Below are 24,731 nucleotides of genomic sequence, written 5' to 3'. Positions count from 1 at the left end.
ACTCTGCAGAGAAGTAGGTGCTGGATGTCGGCAGGCAGTAGCCACCCCACTCCACTGAGAAGTGATGCTGCTGTTCCTCGGGTCCTTGTGTCCACAGCAGTTCCTGTGAATGACCGCTGGGAAGCTGGAAAATCATTCAGTCCCACACAGAGACAACAGACCGAAAGGATTCCACCTCACTACAGTGAAAATTAGGGTAATGAACCTAAAAATGTATTACTCTACTCCTAGATTAATCTCTTAAACTCCAGACCAAGACTAAAAATAGTCACTGAAAAGGTCAGTGATTTGGTCTAGAGATTGCACTAATGTTCTTCTTATGTTAGGACCTTTTTGATGACACAGCCACATGCTTCATTGTGGTGGAAAATAAGGTAGTTTAATTTGCCTGCCATCTTATATTTCATAGAACTGTGGTCAGTGTGATTACTTTTGGAAATGTGTGATACTGTTGAAAAAAGGCTGAAATTGCTGTCATATAACACCAATTTAAACATCCAAACACTGCATATGGTCAAGACCTACCGGAGTTAGGCATCTGGCTCTATTTTCAACATGGTGTTCCAGCAAAACCCTTGTGCCTAGATTCCGGCACATACTTTAGTGTGTCATACTATATGGTTTTAATGCTTTGCTATCCAAATTACAGTGGAAATTGTATTAGAAAATAAAAATTAATTCAGTTTGTCTGCCATCCTGAGCAGAAAGCTATCATCTTGTACTGCCCCAAACCAATCCCTTCATTGCCTAGGATTTATGGGTTCCTCTTTGGGGATGTCAAATAATCTGAATACAGAAGCAAGAGATTCTAGGTCACTTCCTTGGTGCTAGATGCTTAATAGGTGCTTTGGATCTGGCCATGACTCACATTTCAAAGAAACCTTAAAATATTGTTATACTAATTTCATAAATATTTATGCAGTACGCAGCAGGGAAGCAACAGTCCCGATTACAAGCTCCTTACAGAAGGCACCACTGCAATCCAAGTATTATAAAACCAGATTGTTAGAATTGTAATTGCTGAGTACCTTGAGCTTATGGTGAATTTTAGCTCATCTCACGGAATTATAGTGTCTTAGTCATCGTTGTTGTATTTACAGAATTGTTTGGAGAAAGTCTTCTCTTTCAAATAAACCTAATATTAGTGCCTGACTCACTGATATTGCAATATTTTGTCTATAAATATTTCAAACATCTTGCATTTGATTGTATATTTTATGTAACTCTTCACCCCACCTATACTTTCTTCCTTATTTTCTTCTACATCTTCAAAACTGAAATTACATTTATCATTTTAATCCGTATTTTTGCCCTAGAGCACTGTGATTTTTGGGTGAAGAAGTGGACTGTCACAAGGATTGGCTGTGACTATTGACGGAGCAGCAATGTAAAGGGATCAGCTGTGTTTCCTCTTCCATCATAGCAGAAGAAGTGACTGTGGACTTTGCAGAGTGCTGCCCCTCTGGCGAGGCCAGAAAAAGTCATTGCCTTCTGGTGCTCCCATGGCCAATTCCTGGACTTATCATCTACACTTAAATAAAATCATTTGCTTTATGACTGTGCTAAGATTGACATATATGAAAATACGTATTGCTGAGCATGTCTAGTTCTCAGCTTCAGCAAGATTTGGAGATGCACAAAACCTCTAGTAGAGCTTATTACAAGTTGGCACGTCAGATCCTGGTTGTCACTAAAATATGCTTTAGCTCTTGGTCAGCTCTGAAGTGGCCAGGCAGTTGGACAAGATGATCGTTGTAGGTCCCTCCCAGCTGAAATAGACCTGTTCTGTTCTGTTCTGCTCTGTTGTATTCCGCTCCATTCTAAATTTTGTTTACCCCAGCCATATATTTCTAAAGATGCATAAGAAAGATCTATTGATCTATTTGTCCTATTTGTTCTAAATTTTCTCTTTATAAATGTAAAAACACTAAAAGAAAATTGCAATTTACAAAGTTAAAATCTATGATTTAGTCAGCTCTCCTCAACATCTCGCTTCCTGTTGTACTGTTTGTAAAGTCTCAATGCTGCTCTTTCCACATAGATGCCAGAAGACATGTAAAGTCATTCAGAACTGGGCTGTGTACCCATACTCTATAGAACAACTCAAATTGTCAAGCAGACTATCACAGTTTATCAGCCAAATCACAATTTAGTGGCACCACAGTCTTTCCTTGGCAATTTGTCAAAACCAAAAAGCAGAGAAATATTTATTTGCTGAAGCATCTACTTTTGACTTTTTTTTTGAAGTTACTAATTTCTAAATGACTCTACTCCTCAAATCTAAATGAGTTGAAGCCCACTACTCTTATTTGGTCACAATAAATAGACAATGTCCACAAATTATAAAAATTGTTTCACCCAGCCATTTGTTTTTCCTTATTACTCATCTGAGAACATTTTATTTTATGATTTTAGATTGTGCTAGATAAGCAATATCTTTAGGGCTTTTTTTGGTTTTTTTAGGAACTCCTTTGCTTTGTAATTAGAGTATTGAAATCACTAGAACTTTTACAGGTTAGAGAAGTTGTATATCTAGCAGTTAGTTAAAGTCACTGGAAGCTAGCTTGGGAACCAGAAAGTCATGTTGCTGCTGACAGTTTTTCTAAGTCAGACATGAAACGTTCATTAATGATTTTCACTGTTCTCTCTATATTATACCTATGCTATTAAAACATCTTTAATGTTTTAAAGATATTAGGACAATTCCACTACATGCAATGTCCACTGATGTAGAGCAGATTTCCTTAGTGCAATGTATGATCACAAAAGATAACTACCAGTCTGTTCAGCTGATACTCAAACGTGAAATAAAGTCAAGACATTCTAAAACAGAGTTAATTTAGGGTCAGAGATCACAACAAATCACTCCCATATGCATTATGTTTTGTTTACTTCCTCCTTTATGCATCTCATAAGTGAAAGACAGATTTTTTGATTCTGCTGCTTTCAGAGACTTAATGCCAGAATGCTGCTTTTCTGGATTTACACATAATTATTCTAGGGTTGTATTGCTGGCAGTTTTTTTAATTTGCATTATTTAAATTGTTAAGCAACACTACTATATTAAAAGTACAAAAAATAGGGGTAATGGAGTGAAATGTCTAAATTGAATCTGGCTGAACAGACTATATGGAAGAATTAATTCAACTTCATAATCAGTATGGAGTTACTTCTTTAGGAGAGATGCCAAACCCCTTGTAGAACAAAAACCACAGTGGATGTGCCCTGTTAGCAGAAGTTACAATTTGAGAAAAAATTATCATCTGTTCCATAGTACTTGAAAGTTTGATACAGGGCAGAAAAACAGGCAGACAGGAACCATAATGCTCAAAATAAGTGATCATTCCCTTCTGTGTGCACAGAGCAAGGTTTGCTATTACAGTTTTTTCTTTCTTAGTTATGTCAGTAAGAAATTATGTTAGTAAGAAAATTAAATTTAAAATCACAACACCTTGAGCTAAAGCAGCTGTTTAGGCTAAAGCCCAAGAAAAAAAGGGGGGTTCTTGCAGAGAGAAGCTTTGGAAAACTGTCACGTTACCTGGCCAAATACATTCACGTGTATGTATAGATATATATATAATTTTATATGCATATATATAAGTTCTCTCTTTGCCAGTAGTAAAATGTATCTTGAAGAAAAGAGGTTATGGACATACCCATCTACAGCAGCCATGCAGCAAGACCCCTGTGCCTGGGATCCACAAGAGAAGCGTGTGTGCACAGTGACTGTTTTGCGGATTTCCAAATTCCAGTCATTTCTAACGCCAGTGGGGGGAGTTTCCAAACCCCCTTTCTCCTGTCCTCCCTCCCCTGAGCTCTGCAGGCATGAGCTGCCCTCCCTTCCCTCTCTCCCTTCCTTCCTCCCTCCCCATCTCTTCCCATTCGAAATGTCACTGTCCCCATCTGCTGCCCCTGAACTCCCTGTGCTGGCAGGAACGCACGGGCAGAACGAAGCAGCTGAAGTCATTCAGCATAATTTGTTGCACTGGCACTTCAAAGGCAATTACTAGCGTTTTCTGCCAAGAAAAAAAAATGTGCAAAAGGGATTAATGCTGCTATGTTTCTCCTGCGATGCCTCTCACACAGATCAGGATCATCAAGCCCAATTCCTAGCTGCAGGCATCGCATAGTTTATTTGTTCAGTAGGAGTGTCCATGCTTTTTACCAGCTAAGCTAACTGGTAGCTAAGGGATTGCTTGTGCCTTCCAGTACATCCCTGGAAACAAGATCTGCTCTCATAATACCTGAATTATGTGGAATTTTCTTCATGTGTCTATCTCAAATGATAGCTACTATTTCAGCCAGTAAATGTATCTGTTATTGAGGTCGGCCGGACTTCTCTCGTTTGAAATTACACATGCTTTACTGCTTTATCAAGTGAAACTGTAATAATACAGCTCAAAATGTGTGCGCTCTTATTGGAAAACATATTTTACAGGAACTGCTTCTTCTGATAATTGTGTATTTGGTGACAGAGGGTGAGGGGGTGAAGAAAAGCTATTTTCCCATCTGCAGCAAATCCTGGCAGCCACTTAAAACCAACGGTAATGAGGGAGAGAAAAAGAGATACTTGTGAAGTCTTTAGATATTAGCTTCAGAGAAGTATGCTGCATGCGAGGCCTTCCTTGATTTATTTCGGTTGGCAGTGGAGGGGGCTTTGCACAGCTCACTGAGACTCCTGGCAAAATACAGGTATCTCAGGACATGTAGGTCTCACTGAATATTTTAAGAAATACTTAGTGAATGGTTTACTTCACAGCATTCACATCATGCAAACTCTGGACAAAGACAAGAAACGAAGAAGTAAAATATGGATTAAAGTTTACTGACCCAATAAATTGAAGATAAGGGAAAAATTCAAGTCAGTCTTTATGGAGTCCAAGTAATTTGCCTCATCCTTCCCTCAGACCCCTGATTATGGGCTCAGGAAAGTTTAGAAAGGAAAAAGTTAAATGATAACTGTTGTCAACTCTGGACAACAGCAGGAGAAAGGAAAGCCTTGCAAGAGCTTTGTCACAGAAACAGCAGAAGCTTTGCCTTCAGCTGTGCCCTTCACCCTACAGCGTCACAGTAATTTTGGGGTAAGCTGTCTGTGTGATCTTACACCTTACAAAACCCTGTCTCCTCTTGTCCATGAGGGAATGTGAAGCAGCAGCCACCAGGGCTGCAATAAGTGGAAACCTTTGGTCATGCGCAGGAAAGAGATTGAGGCCTTTGAAAGCTCTTTTCTTTATAAAGTTGTGACTCCGGCATTCTGCCTCGCAATCCTGTCTGCTGGCATGTGTAATCATAACACTTCAGCTGAAGCTCTACACTATAAAAGTCCGAAATGCAAGCTACCAAATACATATGTTTATCTGTAAATCTCCCTATTTAGATACAGAAGTTCTATTTCTACCTTTACTGTAAATTTTCTCTAACATCTATAAGGCATTAAAACGTGCACATATGAAAAATAGAGCACGTGAATGTCCTTGATTTCCAGCAGCTGTTAGTCTCCCCTGTCTGTGGTACTTGCGGCTTCATAAACAAAACATTTCTTCTGACATCTTGAATAATTCAGGGCAGCAAAACTCTCATAACACTTTGTCACTAAAAATTGTTTTAAGGCTTCACCTGATGATTGCTGGGCACTGGGAAATGGGTACACAGACAGATTGTGCAGCTTCTGCCCCTTGATCTCTGAGCAAGAGCTAAAAACATGTTACGGGTTGCAGTTACAGCTCTGGATGGCTAAATTCAGCCGTACCATGTCAGTGTAACTGGAAACATGCTCCACTTTGGTTGTTATTCATATCAGATAGTACCACATAACAGATTGTAGCTCCTCTGGTTTAGGCTGGTGCAAACAGAGCAGAACATTTGGAAGAGACTAAAGATAATCATAAAGTAATAGAATAATAAATAAATAAAAACCCCCACATTTCTCAAATTGATTGTACAAACAAATTTTATTGTTAAATGAAAGAACAAAAACCAACTCATAACAGAGTTCCCAGATTAAATTGCTGTTTTAAATTGAGTACTGGCAAACCTCAGATTCTTGCACTTCAGAACTTAAAAACTTCTTGTTTGGTGCAGTCTGAAGGACTATGCTTTTTTGTAACTCAAGGCACAGCACAGCAGTCCTCAGCCTGACATCCAGGGTTATTCTGTGGATTAATTAGGATGCCTGATTCCCAGAGGTTTTGTTCACATTGGCTGAGCATCTGATTACAGCAATGTTAAAAATGGATAAGACTATCCATCATGTAGCTTTCTAGACAGTATATGATGCATTCTACCTCAGGAAAATTAGTGTGCTTATTATTTTGCACTTCTAATTCCAGTTGCTTGCAGAAGCGACCTCTGTGTTCTGGAATTATTTGAAATGTTTGTCGCATTTAGAAAGCATCTTGTTTCACTATCATGGTGAAATTCAAGCATATGACCCTATTATTCTCAGAATCGTCAGTGAATCCATGTAAAAGAACGTTATAATTGCCCTAAAAGAAGCAAGAAAGAAAAGAGAAAAAAATAAATTAGTGCATAATGCTGCCCACTTTTTTTTTAAGTAGCCACTTGGAATTGTTCTGGTGACTTCTGTTAGGACTGAAAGATTCTCATATATATATTCATATACAAGTGTACATTAAAAAAAAAGTAGCGCTCAACTTTATTTTCATGACTGGGGTAATGAGGAAAAGCAGTAGGCTGTAGTCCTGCCTGCACTTGTCAGGGTCCTCTCAAATAAAAGTCCTGTGTTCTTAAGGGCTCCTGCTCCCGTTTACAGAGCCATTCTCTTAAGTAACATTTTTGACTCCACAAACAGGAATTAACTGAGTTGATATGCTAGGCTGTGTTCTGCAGCACTGGACATTTTTGTCCCTGCTGTAAGGCCTTATTAGCCCTTATAGTTTATGTTCAGCAAGGATTCAGTCCTATCAACACTTCCATTTTCTACTGACTTTTTGCCACCTTCTTGTCCCAACACCCACCCATATGCAGGCACACGTAGCTGCAATAACAGCCTCTGTGATTTACAGGCACTCCTAGAGAAATCCTCCAGGCTACATGCCTGACAGCTTCTGCCCAGGCGTGTAACAGTTTGTTGTACCAGATAGTCCACCTTTCTGTTTTCAGGTATAATCACATATTAGATACTTAACTGCTATTTAGCCTCAGTGGTGTTTACCAAAGTAATCAACTTAGAGTAAACACATGATGTGAATACATCAAACGTCTGCTTGATGAAAACTAAAGTAACCTCACATTACTATTGGTGGCAAAAAGTTTGTCCTGAGTTTTGACATGATGTCGAGATTAGGATGAAGTACACTAGAGAGAGGAGCGTGGGAGGAAGGGCCCATGTGAGAAGAGTGCTGCAGTCACTCTTCAGTTGCTGATCAAAGTACAGCCAACACGTCTCCTAGTGTGAGGTCTCAAGCTGCCTACTTAAATCACACTGTCGGTGCCCAGGTCACTTCCCTGCATGGAGCATCTGCTCCCTGACTAGCAGGATACTGCTTGCCTGCACGTTAGCTGTAAACCCAGCTCTAACTCAGTCACGCTTTCACGCATGGCACACTGCTGTAAGCAAAATCGGTCCTCGTGTCACCTCAGCATTCCTTCCAGACCCATTGCTTTGCTCACCCACATCCAGCAATCTGATACATAAAGCAGTATCGCCCCAGGTTTAGCCGTTCTCTAGCTGCCCATCTTCACACGCTCACACAAACAGGCTTTTGTACGCACCGGGACAGCTTGGTGGCCCCTACTGAACCCAGGTCTTACCCCACCTTCTTTGACACCTGTGACATTCCTCTTCTGGTATGGCAAACTGGGAATGAGCGCTTGGGAGCTGAAGGGCTCTTAGGACTAACCTAAAGACTGGGAAGCTTGCAAGAGTTTTCAGTTTACAGCAAAGGCTAAGATTAGGCTTAGTTCCTGGTCTGGCAGCATCAGGTCTGCCCTTAGCATCTCATCTATAGGAGGACTGCCTGTAGCAGAGGACATTCCTCTCTGCTGCCAGCTCTGAGGCTAGAAGAGATGCTGGGCTGGATGGAGTGCAGCACTGTCAGAGACTCGTAAGCTTTGAGTCAAGGGCACGCTGGAGATTTTGTACCAGTAGGAACTCCATAATGACATTTGTGGGTCTTAATAGGGATGGTGAGGGTCTTGGGAAGACTCAGGCAGCTGATGAGGCAGGTGTTGCATGCAAGTGGGCTAACCTGAGGACTGGTGCTTCTCCTGGTTTAAAGCTAGAGCATTGCTTTTACTTTTGGATATTTTCATCCCTCTTCAAATCTCTGAAGAGTGTTTCAGGAAGGGAACAGATCAACTAATGAAGAGAATGTATAGAAAATAATGCAATGGGAAGAAAGAACATGGAATGCTTTACTCAAACAGGTAAAAGAAAACAATAATTTATCAAACAAAATGGAATTATTAAGGTGATATTAACTGATGTCTTTGATCTTTTCTTTTATAAAACAAAGGAGGAATAATAATCCAAAGACATTTAGCATTTCAGAGATGCCACCATTCTGGAGTCATCACTTCAAGCACAAGAAAGTTTTCTGACATTTTTGTGCTTTTTTCCACAGTTTGGGTAAACATCTCTTTTCAGAAAATATATACATATAAGTATGTGATTTTACTGTTACTATTTCTTTAAATAAATTGCTGAAAAGTACCTTTGGAAACTTTATCCTTGAACCTTTAATGTCAAATTCTGTTGCAATTGTTTCTGTAAAACAGAGATAGGTTACTCTAAGTGGTTACGTAATCAGAAAGCCATCAATCACACTTCCTAAATAACTTCAAAGCAATATGGCATATCTCTCAGCACCACTGCCAATGTAATTTACTCTTCCACTGATAAAGCCCTCACCTGTTTCTTCTCCCAGAACTCCGCCTATTTGTCTAAACCACATGAGAAAATAGAAGTTAACCTCATCCTAATAGGAATTAAACTTGCCCCACCCAAGTTTTCTGTATAGTCCAATCAAACAATAAAAGTGTCATGAGAAGGAGAGTATTGGTAATCCCAATTTAGAGAGATGGAAACTGCAGTACAACAATGTGAAAGAACAGAATTCAGAAATTCTCTGGTTTAGTGGGGTTCTGGCAGTGGACAACTGCCTGCTCTGAGGTCTGCTGTTTGCCAAGCAGGGTGAATTGATCTAGATTGCAGAGAGAAAAACCTGTCTGCATGGGATGATCAATAGGTCTTTAAGAACTCTGCTTGGTGATGTAAAAAGGGCTGGCAGGATATGGCCCTGTTGTGGGGGAACCCACCAGGCAAGGGAAAAGCACCATGTATTTTCCACACTGACCTCCTTTCACTGCCCCACACACTGAATATTCATCGTCAGCTCCACTGCATAGGACTTCTTTCCAGTGGAGTGCTTTGGCACCGTCGTACAAGACATCAAAGACAAGCTTCAAAAAGGTGATGTCACTTCCTAGTTAAGACATTGGAAGGAAGAAAATGGTAGCTGGTGGGGTGGAAAAACACATATGCAAGCAGGCTATTTAGATAAAAACTAATTTTCTCTGAAATACAATATTTTTTTAAGACTCCGCCCAAAACTAACAATAATATGTATTTTGAAAACTGTTACTTCCAGAAAACAGAAAGCTGGTCTTAATTAAAAAAAAAAGTCTAAAAAAATATTGAAGCGACAATTTCAAAATCTGTTTTAATTTCCTCAGCAAAAGATAACAGAGTTCACTGAGCTCCACAGCTAACCCAAATACTTAGATTAGGAATCTATAGTTTTTAGCAGGTGTTGCAAACAATGCCGAATGTTTGTGGCCATCATAAAGATATATTCCTAGGGAAGGAAACTTAGTCCAGCTCCAGAGATTTTACTTAGAAGGTGAAGTTTTTGATACAGCCATTTCGTAAGTAATTCATCTTGCCAGTTAAAGGCAGATTTAAAGATTAAAGTTGGGTTTGTGTACACAATTCAGTACCATTTATAGCTTCTGGAACATGCATATTTTTAGTAGAAGTCCTGCCATACTTGTAGAGCCTAATGCTATTCTCTTTCCTTAATAACACTTGGATCTTCTTCAGGCCAGAAGAACAGCAAATTCCAGCAAGTAAAACTCACACTTATTTCCACAAATCATCATTTCTGTCTGTCACTGAACCTTATCTATTTGATTTTTAATGATAGAAACTTATCCCCTAAATCATTTGGCATTTGGGATGATATATCAGCTTTTTGCTTAGATTTTTTGCATTTGTAAAATACAAATAATTGTCTCGTCAAGAGAAACTCACTTGGAATCCAGTTAAGAGCAGCCTTCCAGACATATCTGTTCATGATGTTGCAAGGTGTCAGATTAAACATGAAAGTGTGAGCTGTAGAATCTGCAGGGAAAAAGTATTTTATATTGGTGGTGTGAATAGGCTTCTCCATGAAAATAATAAAAATAAACATATATACATACTTACAATAAATATATACACATTTAAAAATTTATTTAATATAAGGTATATACCGTAAAATCATTAAATATAAATATCAGCATTAAATCTTAAACATGCAATTTCAATCTGTATTTTAAATTGTATTTTTAAATTTTTATATGCTTAGAGGGAAAAACAACACAATATTTCTTTAAGTAGCAAGAACAGTCAATTCTTTGGTTGCTGATATTTTTTCACACAAAACTCAGAGGCAAAAATGCCTTTATTTCTCTTCTGAAGTTACACAAACGTTTTATGAGCGTTAAGCCAGCATAGTCCTCTGCTGAAAATATCCCTACTTATGCTAACCATGGAATCTACATAAACTTGCTGACAACAGCTAAAAATGTTTTTAATGCACCAGCACCTTCTCCAGGATAATGTAAATGAGCCTTTGAGTAGATTTATTCTGTGAGTGACCCACCTAGCATTTTGTCAGATACAGTGCGATAAAGAATCCTACAACCTGTATCTAATCAAATTTAAAGCCCATTAGCTGACATTTTAGGTGGTTTTTTAAAAAAAAAAATCATTCAGGGACAGCCTTTGGAAAAATTTCCAGATAGTATTTTTATTTGTATTTTAATTTTGGGAAAGAAGTCTGTCAAATTCAGTTTGCTTGTGCGCTCCCTCGTGTGCTGGAGCTGAAGAAGCACCCTGCCTGCCACCAACATGGAGGCAAGGTGGGGATGGGTGCTAACCCAGCTAGCAAATGAGGTAGCAGGGTGACTGACAGCAAAGGGTGCTGTGTTTCGTGGATTAAAGCATGCAAACAGTAAGCTATCTGTCAGTAACCAGCAGTCAGCTTCTCATCTCACCACGGGAAATTACGACGGGAGAAAGGGCACACAACACTTATTGTGATCTCCAAGGTTTGGTCTGTGAGCTTAAGTACTCCCACTTCTACCCTTGTTGAACTTTTAACATGAGGATTACTGTATAGCAAGGTACCCAAAATAAACAGCCCCTCCTGTTTATATAGCTATTTTACAGGTGTTATACACTAGTAAAGCACACAGCTTTTCAAAGGTCATGGGCTTCTCCTTCCGAAATATCTCCTCCAGAGCCCACCTTCTGACTGATGAGTCTGCATGGGCACACTGAGCCTCTTCCATACAGACATCAGGGAGGTGCCAAGTTGTTGCAGAATTGACCAAAATACGCAGTGAACTATATAGATCCAAGGGTCTGTGACACAGACATAGAATCATAGGTTCATAGGTTCATAGAATCAGACAATCAGACAATCATGGAACAGTTTTTGTTGGAAGAGACCTTCAAGATCATCGAGTCCAACCTTTGTCCTCGCCCTATCAACACCACTAAACCATGTCCCTCAGCATGGCAAGAAGGGCCACATTATGCTGACTCAAAGACTGACTGATCCTTCAGCCTGGCAGAATACCACATTCATCCATTTTTTCACTTGAAAACTTTCCATTGAAACATACTGGTTAAATCAATCTGTATAATTTATACTATATGGCACTTGCAAAACAGAATCACAGAATCACAGAATGTGAGGGGTTGGAAGGGACCTATAGAGATCACCTAGCCCAGCCCCCCTGCCAGAGCAGGATCACCTACAGTAGGTCACACAGGAACACGTCCAGGTGGATTTTGAATGTCTCCAGAGAAGGAGACTCCACAACTCCCCTGGGCAGCCTGTGCCAGTGCTCTGTCACCTTTACAGTGAAAAGGTTTTTTCTTAATATTTTTGTGGAACCTCCTGTGTTCCAGCTTGTACCCATTGCCCCTTTTCCTGTCATGGGACATCGCTGAAGAGAGCCTGGCTCTGTCCTCCTGACACTCCTCTTGACATATTTATAAACATTAATGAGGTCACCCCTCAGCCTCCTCTTCTCCAAGCTAAAGAGACCCAGCTCCTTCAGCCTTTTCTCATCAGGGAGATGTTCCACTCCCTCCATCATCTCTGTGGCTCTGCGCTGGACTCTCTCAAGCAGTTCTCTGTCTCTTTTGAGCTGAGGGGCCCAGCACTGGACACAATATTCCAGATGTGGCCTCACCAGGGCAGAGTAGAGGGGCAGGAGGACCTCTCTGGACCTACTAGCCACTCCCCTTCTAATACACCCCAGGGTGTCATTGGCCTTCTTGGCTATGAGAGCACATTGCTGGCTCATGGTCATCCTGCTGTCCACCAGCACTCCCAGGTCCCTTTCTCCTACACTGCTCTCCAGCAGTTCAGTCCCCAACCTATACTGGTATATGGGGTTATTCTTTCCCAAGTGCAAAACTCTACACTTGCCCTTGCTGAATTTCATAAGATTTCTCCCCGCACAGCCCTCCAGCCTGTCCAGGTCTCTCCGAATGGCAGCACAGCCTTCTGGTGTGTCAGCCACTCCTCGTAGTTTTGTGTCATCAGCAAACTTGCTGACAGTGCTCTCTAATCCCACATCCAGGTCATTGATGAGTATATGAATATTGATGAATATATGAACAAGTTTAAATCCCTTATCTTCTAGTTTTTCCTCAGTCAAAACATGCCTCTTTACTTGGGAGTAAACTCATCTCCTAGCCGCTGCAATCAGCATTGTGGTAATATTTACACTTATGTAATACAATTCTTAAAATAAGGTAATTAATAACAGAAATATATACTAGCTGAACTTTTTTTTTCTATATTCATCAAAGAAACAAATCTCAAAGGAAGTACACATTTTTTCACACAACAATAATTATCGTGAAAGCACCAGTATGAAAAAATAAGCTATTTTTTACTTACCACAAAAAGTATATGATAATTCTAGGTCTGATGACATACAAAGAAATTCACTGACTCCAGGGGTGAATAAAATGAAGAAAAAAAGTCCAAACATTGTTAGATTTTTGGCTGAGTATTCAATGAAATAAAAACTTGTTTTGAGGAAAGAGGAACAAAAGTCCAGCACACTTATCCTCAGTCACGTGTCTTCAGGGAATATTTGGTTGTTTTGTCAAATTCTCTGCGATCTTAATTAATCCTACTGCAGCATTATCAATTATCATCACAATAAATTCTGTGAAGAAAAAGAATTCCTGCCTTTGTTGTTACATTTTCCCCAGACAACGCAGCTCAAGCCACAAGTGAAAAATGAAAGAGAAAACTGTGTGAAATGAGGAAGTGAGAAGAAACAAAATCATGATTACCAGAAGTACGTAAAGAGCAAGTTTAGGTGACTCATCAGAGTCAGAGGCTAAGGCATGATTTCAAACACTCAGAGTATCCTCTAAATACTAAAGAAAAATCCACAAAGGATGAAATTCAAGTCCAGTCTTTTATTGATATGGTAGCCAGTAACTCACACAAGTTTTCAAGATTAATTTCTTACAAAGCTCACCACACTTTAAGAGCATGCTGGCACTCCAGAAGAATGTAATGAGATGATGTATTTCCAAACAGAGGTAACGATGGGAGATGAACGCTACCATCTGACGTGCATGAGTAGAACCACCGATGTCCAACACCATGTCAGCTACCATCTTCAAAGCTCTATCTATCACAGTTACACTTCTTACTGAAGGCAGTTTTAAAAGTCCATGAAATTACAACTGGTAGGTCCCACGGCCACCTCCCAGCCTCGCTCTATGACCTGCTCCCGCGATCTTCCCTGCAGTCTCTGCTGGAGAAGCTGCCCAAGAGGTGGGAGCCCAAGCCCTGACTGCTGGGTGCACAAGAACGGGTCCAGGTGAACATAGAACATGAGACAATTAATAAAAAAGCTGTCCAATTCTGATGTTTCTATAAGAACACAGAATCTACCTGTCACACGTGAAGATTGGTAAGGAGCCGGATTTTAAGCTGAAAACAGCCTAGGTTGCAGATTTTGGTGTTCAAGTTTGACATGCTGAAACAAAAACTCTTAAAACACTTTTTATATTAGATGTGCCCCCTTATTTCTGTTAGTGTAGTACACAAAGAATAACATATTTGATCTATACTTGCTATATCAATTCTGTAGAATAAACTGGGTCAGCTTTTACTGCACAAACTCAGCCCTAACTACAGAGAGAGACCCAAAAAAGCCTCATACCTCATCCAGGAGAGCGCAATCACCATCTAACTGACAGGAAACACAATTACTGTTTTTTTCAGAATATAATAAAATATGGAAACTTATCGAATTTATGGAAGAATAATTTAAAGGACTTAAATTATTTTCTCATGAGTCACGTTCTTGGTTTGTATGCATATCTGCAGGCTCCTCTAACATCAGAAATTGAATTTTTTATTTAAAAGAAGCAGTATATACAATAGATAGGTACTTGGTTGGGTGCTTAGCAGGAAACTCAATAAAAATTGGTGACAACAAATATAACTTAACCAATAGTTCTGACTCCTCACTCCCCATCATATCTCCTAAAAGCTTTTATTCTTGCAAATTCTGCGCACGCCAAGGGAGTATTTTACATATTACACAGGTAAAGTAATAAAAGATTAAGAAATTGGTTTTCAGAAGTCTGAACAAGAAACACAAAAGGTAACTTAGGAATAGTGATATGTTCAAAAACATGACTGATTGTGCCCAGAAGATAGGAGAGAGTTCACAGATTAGTTAAGGAAGCTGAGAATTCAATTAAAAGTACCTGAAAATACAAAATAATAAGTTAATATATGCAATAATTCACAAAATAAGATAAACATTTGAAAATTTAGTATGGCTAGACAATTCTTTTCAGTATTTCCACAGAAATTTCCACCACAAAAAGAGATCCACTGGCCTGACAGAATTCAAGGGTGAAAGGAGCTTCTAACATTTGGCTTTTAAGTGGGAATTCAAAATCATATGCCTTTCCTGTCAGATCCCCAGAGAACATACATCACATACAGATTTTTACGGTTGTTTCACAGGATGCTTTAAAACATACAAACCCATTGTAATCATAGCAGTAATACATTCCTGTTTCAAAATAGCCAAATGTTGTTTAAAAGTAGTAAACTACATAGTGAAATTGAAATAAATCAGGAAGGCCTCAATAGCTCGAAAAAAGAAATGAAGTAATGAGACAGCCACTAAGCACTGGTGAAGTAGACACTACAGAAGAGGTACCTTGTGCATGTACAGCCAAAAAAAATTCCTTTCAGCCACAAAACCATGGCCACTGATGTGGAGAAAGTCTAACGTGCGAGAAGCCAAGCCAGGCTCTCTGCTGAGCCTTCTGTCAGTCCAGTAACGTCAAAGTCACAGGTCAGTTCAAAGCAGGCATGAGATAGCACTGGCTGTACCCTATAGATATATGAGATTACTCAGCTGAAGGCACATCGCTCTGCTGCCAGACTTGGGTTTCGCTGCACAGTGCGTTGGGTGGCAAATGTACTCATGGGCAGGCTGGAAAGAGGGCTGCAGATTTACAAGATTTTATACAAAAGTTCTTTTTACATAAATCGACAAGCTTTCTGCTGAACTCCGTGACTCTCTAGATCTGGTTCAAGAATAGGTGGGGACTTTTTTTTAGATACTTGCTGCAGTAAATGATATAGATGAGGAATGAGTCCCCCCTGGTGGCTTGGATAAACAGACACGGGGAGGGGGGAACCTCTGTATCCTCTCCTCTTCCTTAAAGTCCTGTGCACTTTTATTGCACAGGTCAAGACTATTCCAATGCTGAAAAAAAACAGTGCAATTAGGGTCCATTTTAAAAGGATCTGGTTAGCTAATAGGAAAACAGGATCAATAAGCACTACTGACATCAGGACTAAAATATCACTTGATTATCACCATGATTATAAAGCCTAGAACCATGGACCACTGTGTCTGTTCAAACTGTCCTTAAATCAAAATAACCTCAATCATTTTTAAGTCTTTTCAGCAAATTCAGTTTTAGATTCTTGTGGGTTTTGATGCCTGTGTCAATTCTGTTCTTAGAAGTGACGTCTTGTGATGCTCACTGAAGCCCCAACCCAGTGCACTAGAGGTGTGAGGAGTCTGCTCTACCCTTTTCAAGCCAGTATAAAGGGTCACTGAACTATTTTTACTAAATACTAGTATTTTTATTAAATATTCTTTCTTTACTACAACTTCTTTCTCTGATCCAGAAGGAAGGTGGAAAGGAGAGAAAGTGGACAGGTACACAGTAGTATTACTTCACCAGTTTTGTGGCAATTTACTTCATTTATTTTGAAATCCTTTGCAACAGCATTTAGTAGGGACCAACTCTCATATCCAGCTAACAGTACATATAATAAATCAAGTCTAGAGAATTCAGGACTTCACACCTATGACTTCTCATTTTGTGTATGTTTGAGCTGCTGAGAGCAGAAGATAGGCTCCAAGCCTCCTTAAAAGTTTGTGGTTAAAATCCTTAAACTAATTTATGATATTTTTATCTTCCTCATCATTAAACCTAAAAAGTGATTACCTTATGTGTGATTGCTTTTCAAAGTAATCACTTTGTATTTGGATTGTTGGCTGCAGATGAGTACTTTAACCAGATAAGCACTTATAAAAGTCACTGAAATCTCCCTCGGGAAGGATTTATAATATGTATTATGTTACCCCATCACAGACAAATAAATAACAATATACCAGTATAGCAGAGGAAAGTACTCTGTTTCAAAATGTTAGTCTGACAGAATTAAAAATTGTCCTAGCTCTTGGCATGTATCGAAAACCTCATTTAATGGAAAACTCTTTTAAGATGTTAAACACATTTATTCAATAAAGAAAGAGGCAATAATAATTTAATTTTCCTTGCAGGACTGTTTGTGACAGTTCTGCAGTAGATATTTTTGCAGCCGGAAGCAGACATGTTCATCACTTCTGATCCTGGGTTTAGGGTTGCTGCTGAAGACACTGCAATCGAAAAAGTGCTACATATACGGTGTAAGGAATATATTGATAAAACAAAAACATACTCAGCAATCTACACGAAGAAAATTGTAGCAATTTGTGGGTAAGTCTCCCTTCTCAAATCCTCTCATCATGTCTTTGACAACGTTTGTAGTGGAAGTAAAAAGTCACACCCAGGAATACTAGAAAGAGGTAGAGGATTCAGCTCCTCTACCTGCAGTTGACGAAGGACCAGAACATATCCAGGGCTGCGCTAGTAGCATTTGAGTAAGAAAGCAAACAGTTGTGGAAAGAAAAAGTGGTATGAATTATTTGGAACATCTTTTTTAAACATCATATGCACTTTGGCTGAGTGATTTGATTTGAATATATCACATTAAACCACTGGAGACTGTTAAAGAGAAGAAAACACACACCAGGTGGTATCCTGTGGAAATAATTATGTTGGAAATAACTCTCTGCCTGTTGCCAGTAGGCTTATGGTTTATTCTTTCCAAGCCAAGTTTAGGATTAAAGCTTACAGTTACACTCTAAAGTATATATTAAACCATTAAAGTTGTCAAAAAGAAGAGAAAGCAGAGGGTGAAGAGAGAAGAAAGGGTTATGTCCTACCTGAGGCTAACAGAAAGCATACCACAGCAACACTGTCCACCCTGGTATTCCAGAAATGGAGACAGCTGGACATGTTTTGTGGCATTTGCTCTTGTTCTCTGTTCCTCCCTGCTTAAAATAGCTGCTCACTGAGGGAGGTCTGTATATCTGTGGGATAATCTTATTATAGTGGATCCAACTCCTAGCTAGCACACTTGTCCCATTTCTCGGGGGGGTGTGCAGTTTGCTGTGTTGTACATAGGGGCATGAAGAAATTCCTGGTGTGACGACAGAACTCCAGAGCAACCCGATTACAGCAATTACAACAGCTCACCAAGTTTCCACCTATTAAGTTACACAGAGCAATTGTAATAATTCACATATGTGCTTTTAATTTTTATAGCACAAAGAGAATTTCATGAAGTTTCCATCACCTAAATTAGGCCCTCACAGTACCATGCAAAAATCTACACAGATTTTTCTTCATCTTTGCCAACACAATGATTTTGGTTTGTAATAAAAAAAGTTCCAGTGGAATTAGTTACCTTTTCATTCTAGATAGTGTGGTTAAGAGTGTGAAATACCTCGAAGCTTTAAAGATTTCCCTTTGAAGTATCAAAAGGGGATAATTTTCTCATCAGAATTTTTTAGATTTGCAAGAAAAGGCTGAGGGCTGTGGGATAATTTAAAATTAACATTAAAGAATGACAAGAAGCATTGTACTTTACTTTATAATTAAGAACAGATAGGGACTAATGAATAATATTGTGGACAAAGCCAAAAATCTGAGAAAAAGGGAGAAGGACACCAGCAAGAAAATAGTATTTAGTAGAAGACGGAAAAAAAGTGCATGTATCCTGTCTGTACTCCTCGAGGGAGGGGAATGGAAGAAAAAAAGAAAAAAAAAAAAGCAAGCAGTTATCTATGACTTTTGTGGAAGCTGTTAAGGCTGGAAGTAGATACAAAGCATGTGTCTAGGAAACTAGGAAAGAGGCTAGAGTTATCTCATACGTTCCTGCTTTTCACATCAGATTGAGTGGCAGCAGAGTAAGATGCAAGACCCAGCTGCTAAGGACAAGTGACTGGTTGCTAAAGGCAAGGCTGCAGGAGCTGGCAGCCCTCTAAGTAGGTGTAGCCTTGTAAATAAGACAGGTTGTAAATCACATGTTTTAGAATACTGGGCTTTTATATCAGTATTTCCTTCAGAATCTCCACCTGTATGGAGAATATTCTCCAAGTCTTACAAATTGATTGCTTCTTCCATGTCATTCACAAGTTACCTACACCCAAAGAAACAGCAGCAGCTTTCAGGGTTGAAAATGTTAGCAGGTAGTAACACTTCTGCAGTTAGATCTGGTTTTTGCAAGTGTGTAGACTGAAAGAAAAATAAACTAAAAGAAAATAGTAGTTCACAAAATTAGTAGGATCATGAAGGATGTGGAACTAACATAACCAGGCTTTGGGAATTACATGATAGCACTCTGATTGTTGAAACATTCACACTAGTCAATTTTCTTTCAGGATTTGTTGCAGCAAGAGAACCTGTTTTGGTTTATGCACGTTTCCTAGCTTACAAGGATACCAAGCATTTCAGAGTTACCCACTTGAAAACACACTACAGAGTATCTGTATTGAATCAGGCAGTTCAGAACCCAAAGTAAACTAGAAATGCATCTAGGAGTCCTTTCGGATTACATTTCCATTCCTTTATTATGTTTCTAGCACAGAGAACAAACTGCAGTTTGAATCCTAATCTCTACTACTCTCAACCTGAACATTGTGTTCAGTTTCGGGCTCGTCACTACAAGACATTGAGGTGCTGGAGTATGTCCAGAGAAGGGCATCAAAGCTGGTGAAAGGACTCAACAACAAGTCCTGTGACGAACTGGGGTTGTTTAGCCTGGAGAAGAGGAAGCTGAGGGGAAACTTCATCACTCTCTACAACTACCCAAAATGAGGTTCTAGTGAGGTGGGGCTCAGTCTCTTCTCACAAGTAACAAGTAATAGGATGAAAGGAAATGGCCTCAGGTTGTGCCAGGAGAGGTTTAGATTGGATATTGGGAAAATTTCTTCACCAAAAGGGTTGCCAAGCATTGGAACAGGATGCTCATGGAAGCGGTGGAGTCACCATCCCTGGAGGTATTTCAAAGACGTGTACCCTTGGCACTTAGGGACACGGTTTAGTGGTGGGCCTGGCATTGCTAGGTTAGCAGTTGGATTTGATGATCTTAAAGGTCTTCTCCAACCTAAACAATTCTATGATTCTAAGAACACACTGTAACTAAAAAGCCAAATCTGAGAATCCTGAGACAATGCACAAGGGCACCAGAAATGCTAACAGGGGTGAGGCCAAGGCCATACGTATTTGACAACCATAACAGGTATTATAAGGTTTATAATTTGGATCATTTCCCAAACTGAGTTTGCTAAGTTCACAGCAAATGAGGTAGAACCAGGTACAATATTGTGCATCTCTAGTAAGTTTGGTCTTCCCTTTCTTTAATATAAAAGTAATATTAAAAGAAAACTATGGGATTACTATTTTCAAGTTGCACATTGGAAGCATAAAATATTTTTCTAAGACTACGTATCATGGTCAGAATCATTATCTACCTTCTGGAAAAAAATCTTGACTTTTTTAATTCTTTTTTTTTTAATCGTCTCTATGTCCGAAAGCCACCTGCTTGCATTTGACTGCCAGAAGACAAGCAGAATAATGTTTAGCTTCCTTTTCTAAGAAACTTAACCACTGGGATGGAAATCTCTTACTATTGCTGCTTAAATCTGAATCAGCCAAATCTCAAATGTAACAGCGAGCCTGCAGTCAGAAGAAAAGGCTGAGAATTTTGATATTGCTCAAGGAGTAGATAAACATAATTTTGGAGCCTTTCTGTCACCTTCTCTTGCAAACCCTATTTCCTGGTCTCCCTTTATTCAGCATTTAAATACAAAGTTAACTACACCTACAATGACAAAAAGAAGAGAATGAACACATCAGACATGGAAAGAATGGAAAGATTACTTTTAATCAGGTGTAAAACGTCATTTCAATAAGGACAGGTAGTACAACCAGGAGATCAGAATTGCTTGTTACTGGCCTCATGTCTTCAAGACCATTTATAAAAATTTTTTTTTACATTATTGTTACCTATGAAGTGATACTGGCTTAATGGGGCTACATCATGCTTTTAAAATTATATCTGTGCCACACAAAAGAATTGCTCCAAAAATATCTGGATGGGATGATTTCCTTTTTAATTACTCAGCAAGTATATTGAGAGCAGTTTTGAATGAGAAGAAACAATATTTAAAAACACTGATGTTTTAATATGATCTGTAGTGTCATCCTATGACAGGAAACTGTCTTGGAAGACATTTAGACTTTTAAATACATTTTTTTTCAGCTAGAACTTCGGGAATATCTGCAAAGGTAGCTATAATTATTTCCACTTTATCTGCAGTATCAGCATGACTTAATTAGTAGCAAGCATCAAATTTACCTATTTGAAAGGGCACCGCTGATACAAAAGAATTAATTGGCATTTTGGTGGTTTTCTTTTAATTCAGTAATTTTTAAGCCTCAAAATACTTAAGACCCTACATCACTTGAAAACAAGTACCTGTCAGTTCGTGACAACTCTCCCACTGGGCTAAAAACATCTAAATTCAACTTCTAAAATATTCAAATCCAACTTCTGCATACTGAATGCAGAACTGCCCAGCCTAGTCACAAGAGAAGGTCTAATCCTCTTTTTCCTTGAGCTAAAGGCAGCTTTCTTTGCAGTGCTAAAACCCAAGAGGTATGTCTCTTAAAGGCACAAGATCTACACACTTCTCTACAAGAGATTCCCTTTTGCTTCCCCACCTTACATAAACGCTGTCAGAATCCATTCTGACCACTAGCTGCTCGTATTCTCTTCAGGCTGGTTCAAATACAGCACCTGTTTTCAACAGAATATTCACAGAGCAAATCTTACACCTCGGCGCTTCCTCCCACCCAACACAACGAGGCTTCTTGCTCTCCACCTCGGGGGACAGGGCTGCTCGGAGTGGGACTCTAGCTTAAGAAACTGTTTAGTAGCTGTGAGTAGCTGGAGATGATTATTGCGACGCAGCCGTTCCCCCCATCACCCACAGAGGCCTGCAGGCCTCTAGAAGGAGGCTGTCGCAGGAACCAGCAGCAATACCCGTCGTTTTCTCTGTCCTCCTCGTAACCGATGCTCTCACAAAGGGAAGTTAAAGTTGTCTCCATTTCCTTCCTACCATCAGCAGCATTAATGAAAAAGCCCCATCTTTTTGGATCAACTACAATTAATCGTTAAGGCTTACAAGCGTAACAATCTACTTGATAGATAATGAGTATTTGTGAATTTTCTTATAGGAATGGTTCCTTTTTAAATGGGACATGGTGAGATCATGCACTATAAAGTTCTCCCGAATAGTTAACAATAAAAACTAAGCCAAGAACAAATAAACACAAGACAGATATAAGGCGGGGGTTTTTTGTTTTGTTTTTACTGTTTTGTGTCATTACCCCTGAAGAAACCCTCACACTGTCTGCACATTTAAAAAAATGTTGGTTTTTTTTTTATATACATTCCAAGATGCATTTAGGGAACACTAGCTATCTGAAACTTAAGAAAGTGTAATAGAATTTTACAATCTTTCACATATATACTGCACCATGAACAGCGATAGTGACATTCATTAACTTCAGACTATTTCCTTTTACCAGGTTCCTTTTCCTCCTCTATGTTAAAATAAAAGGATTTGTCATAGCCCATGAGATGGTTATAATCCTGAGGATTCGGGAAAAGTGTCGGATTAACAAGCATTGATTTCGTTTTAGCATAAAACGTTGTGAACATCTTGGTGATGTCTGGAATCTTTACGTCTTTCTGATGGAAAACAGTTGCTTTTTCTCCCAAGACTGCATTGTACGTAATGGCTGTATATGTGTCCATGTCATCTTTATAATAGAGTCGAATCACGTAGCCTTTTGTGAGGACATGCAAAGTAACTGGCGTTACAAACGTAAAGAACCCGATCAACCCACAAAAGGCGGCTTGCATAAGCAGACTTTCAAATCCGATGCCCGTTTTGAGCATGATGTAGGGCATCATGAACAGGTTGAATATGCTGGTGGAGTAAGAGAAGAACTTCACACCTATAGGGGAAGGAAAAAAAAAAAAGAAGGCAGAGGTTAATAGTTATGATAATAGTTATGAGTGAAACTGTCTTTACAATTATATATGTTCTGCTGCCATGTATCGATGGCATTACTTGAACAGCTGAAGTTACTGAAAATCCACTTCCTTTTTTTTTTTAAGCTCACTAAGAAACCGTTGGAAGTTCAACCCTGATATTTTAACCACTGTTCTGGTTTGTTTATATTTCTGTGTCAAAGCTGGTAGCTGGTTCTATTTCTATTATGAAGTCACATACTAGTTATGATGCAAACCTATGACTTTTTTACTTCACAAATAGGAAACTAGTTTCAAGAGAAACTTGACTCCAGTCACGGACACCCATATTGGTAATTATTGCAGATGTGACTGGGAATATCTCTCTTCATCAACAATTAATGGAGACGCTGACTGTGCATTACAAAGAAGCTTGCTTGGTTCCCCTTCACACATAACCTGAAAAATCTCAGTTATTGAATATTAATGAGTACTCCACAGACATCTTGCATGTTGCTTGATAGACACTATCCAGTGATGTGGATCACCCACAGTCTTTAAGTTGCCATGAGAACCAGTAGTCTAAGATGCCGCGTGAATTAAGGAGGTTAACATACACTTCCTCCTTCTTTAAGACATGTTTCAAAAACGTGTCTCAGAAAACATCCAATGCCATACTTTTTAACATTAACCATCCAAAGAAAGATCAACAAAGTCTTATTACAGACAGTGCATTTCATCACAGTATCTGTCTACTTCAGAAACATTTCATTAAAATTTGAAAGCATACAGAATGTAAATAGCAGTTACAGATAGTCTTTTGTTGCTACTGGGTTGGGTAATGCACTTCAAAGATTGCAAGAGAAACAGGATGAGGCTGAGGGGTTACAGAGCTACACAGTACCTACAGAACTCCCTGCACACCCAAAGCATAGAAGCACAAGCACCACCACCACATTCTTTTGCTCTACAGAGGATCCGGGTTTTATCAGAATTGGAAGGAAAAGCACTCACTCTTAAAACACTGCATTTTAAAGTTATTAAACATTGTTAACTAAAAAAACCACAATGCAAATCTATTCAAGTGACATACCTAACACTGCCTTTGCCAAGTTTCCTTTATAAACTAATCTTCCATGTTCTGGGTGCTCATGGGGGGGGGATGTGCAGAGGCTGCGAACAGCCACTCCTTGAAAAGACGTAACCTGAAAGATGAAAGGAGTGCACAGCCAAACAACATCAGTGCCAACTTACATCTTACACATACACACCTATTGCCAGCATCTTAAATCAGGGATTAAATGTAGGTTATACCACAAAGTGCACCACAAATTCCAAGTAATCACAGAATAGTTTCAGCTTAAAGAGACCTTGAAGATCATCGAGTCCAGCCTTTGTCCCAGCCCTATCAACCCACTAAACTATGTCCCCCAACGCAACATCCACCCGTAATACAATGCTTGACTCTCTTATCAGTCTTCTGCTTAGAGATCCCAAACTGGCGGTATCTGCAGTCCCACTGATGTGCACTAAGCTTGTCATCACTTCGCAGGCGGCTTTGCAGGGAAACCCTTCACGGCCCCGGCGCTCCCCAGCTCCCACTTCGACCTCAGCTCCCTCCCGAGATTCGTCGTTTTGGCGAGGGAAGAACCCGAGGACCGCCGCCCTCCCCCCCGCCGGAGCGGGGCCGCACCCCCTCACCGCACC

The 24,731-nt window shown here is 39.5% G+C and overlaps 2 protein-coding genes across 2 annotated transcripts; both read right to left on the bottom strand.

The window, feature by feature from the left end:
- Positions 1-6,383: 6,383 nt before the first annotated feature.
- On the bottom strand, positions 6,384-13,299 carry LY96 (lymphocyte antigen 96). The gene is made up of 5 exons (XM_009872018.1): positions 13,206-13,299; positions 10,274-10,363; positions 9,318-9,446; positions 8,676-8,728; positions 6,384-6,485 (listed from the first exon to the last, which is right to left on the bottom strand). Exons 1-5 carry the CDS (start codon positions 13,297-13,299, stop codon positions 6,384-6,386), a joined length of 468 nt encoding a protein of 155 aa, XP_009870320.1.
- A 7,499-nt stretch (positions 13,300-20,798) lies between these two features.
- On the bottom strand, positions 20,799-24,273 carry TMEM70 (transmembrane protein 70; the record flags this gene model as incomplete). Its single annotated transcript, XM_009872019.1, has 4 exons — positions 20,799-20,804; positions 21,977-22,146; positions 22,574-23,008; positions 24,118-24,273. Coding segments are annotated over 4 exons (767 nt in total), but the record flags the coding sequence as incomplete, so codon positions are not given.
- Between the last annotated feature and the right edge of the window lie 458 nt (positions 24,274-24,731).

This window comes from Apaloderma vittatum, unplaced genomic scaffold (genome assembly GCF_000703405.1).
Source record: "Apaloderma vittatum isolate BGI_N311 unplaced genomic scaffold, ASM70340v1 scaffold3476, whole genome shotgun sequence".
In the NCBI taxonomy this organism is placed as follows: Eukaryota; Metazoa; Chordata; class Aves; order Trogoniformes; family Trogonidae; genus Apaloderma; species Apaloderma vittatum.
This window is presented reverse-complemented; position numbering and strand designations above follow the sequence as displayed.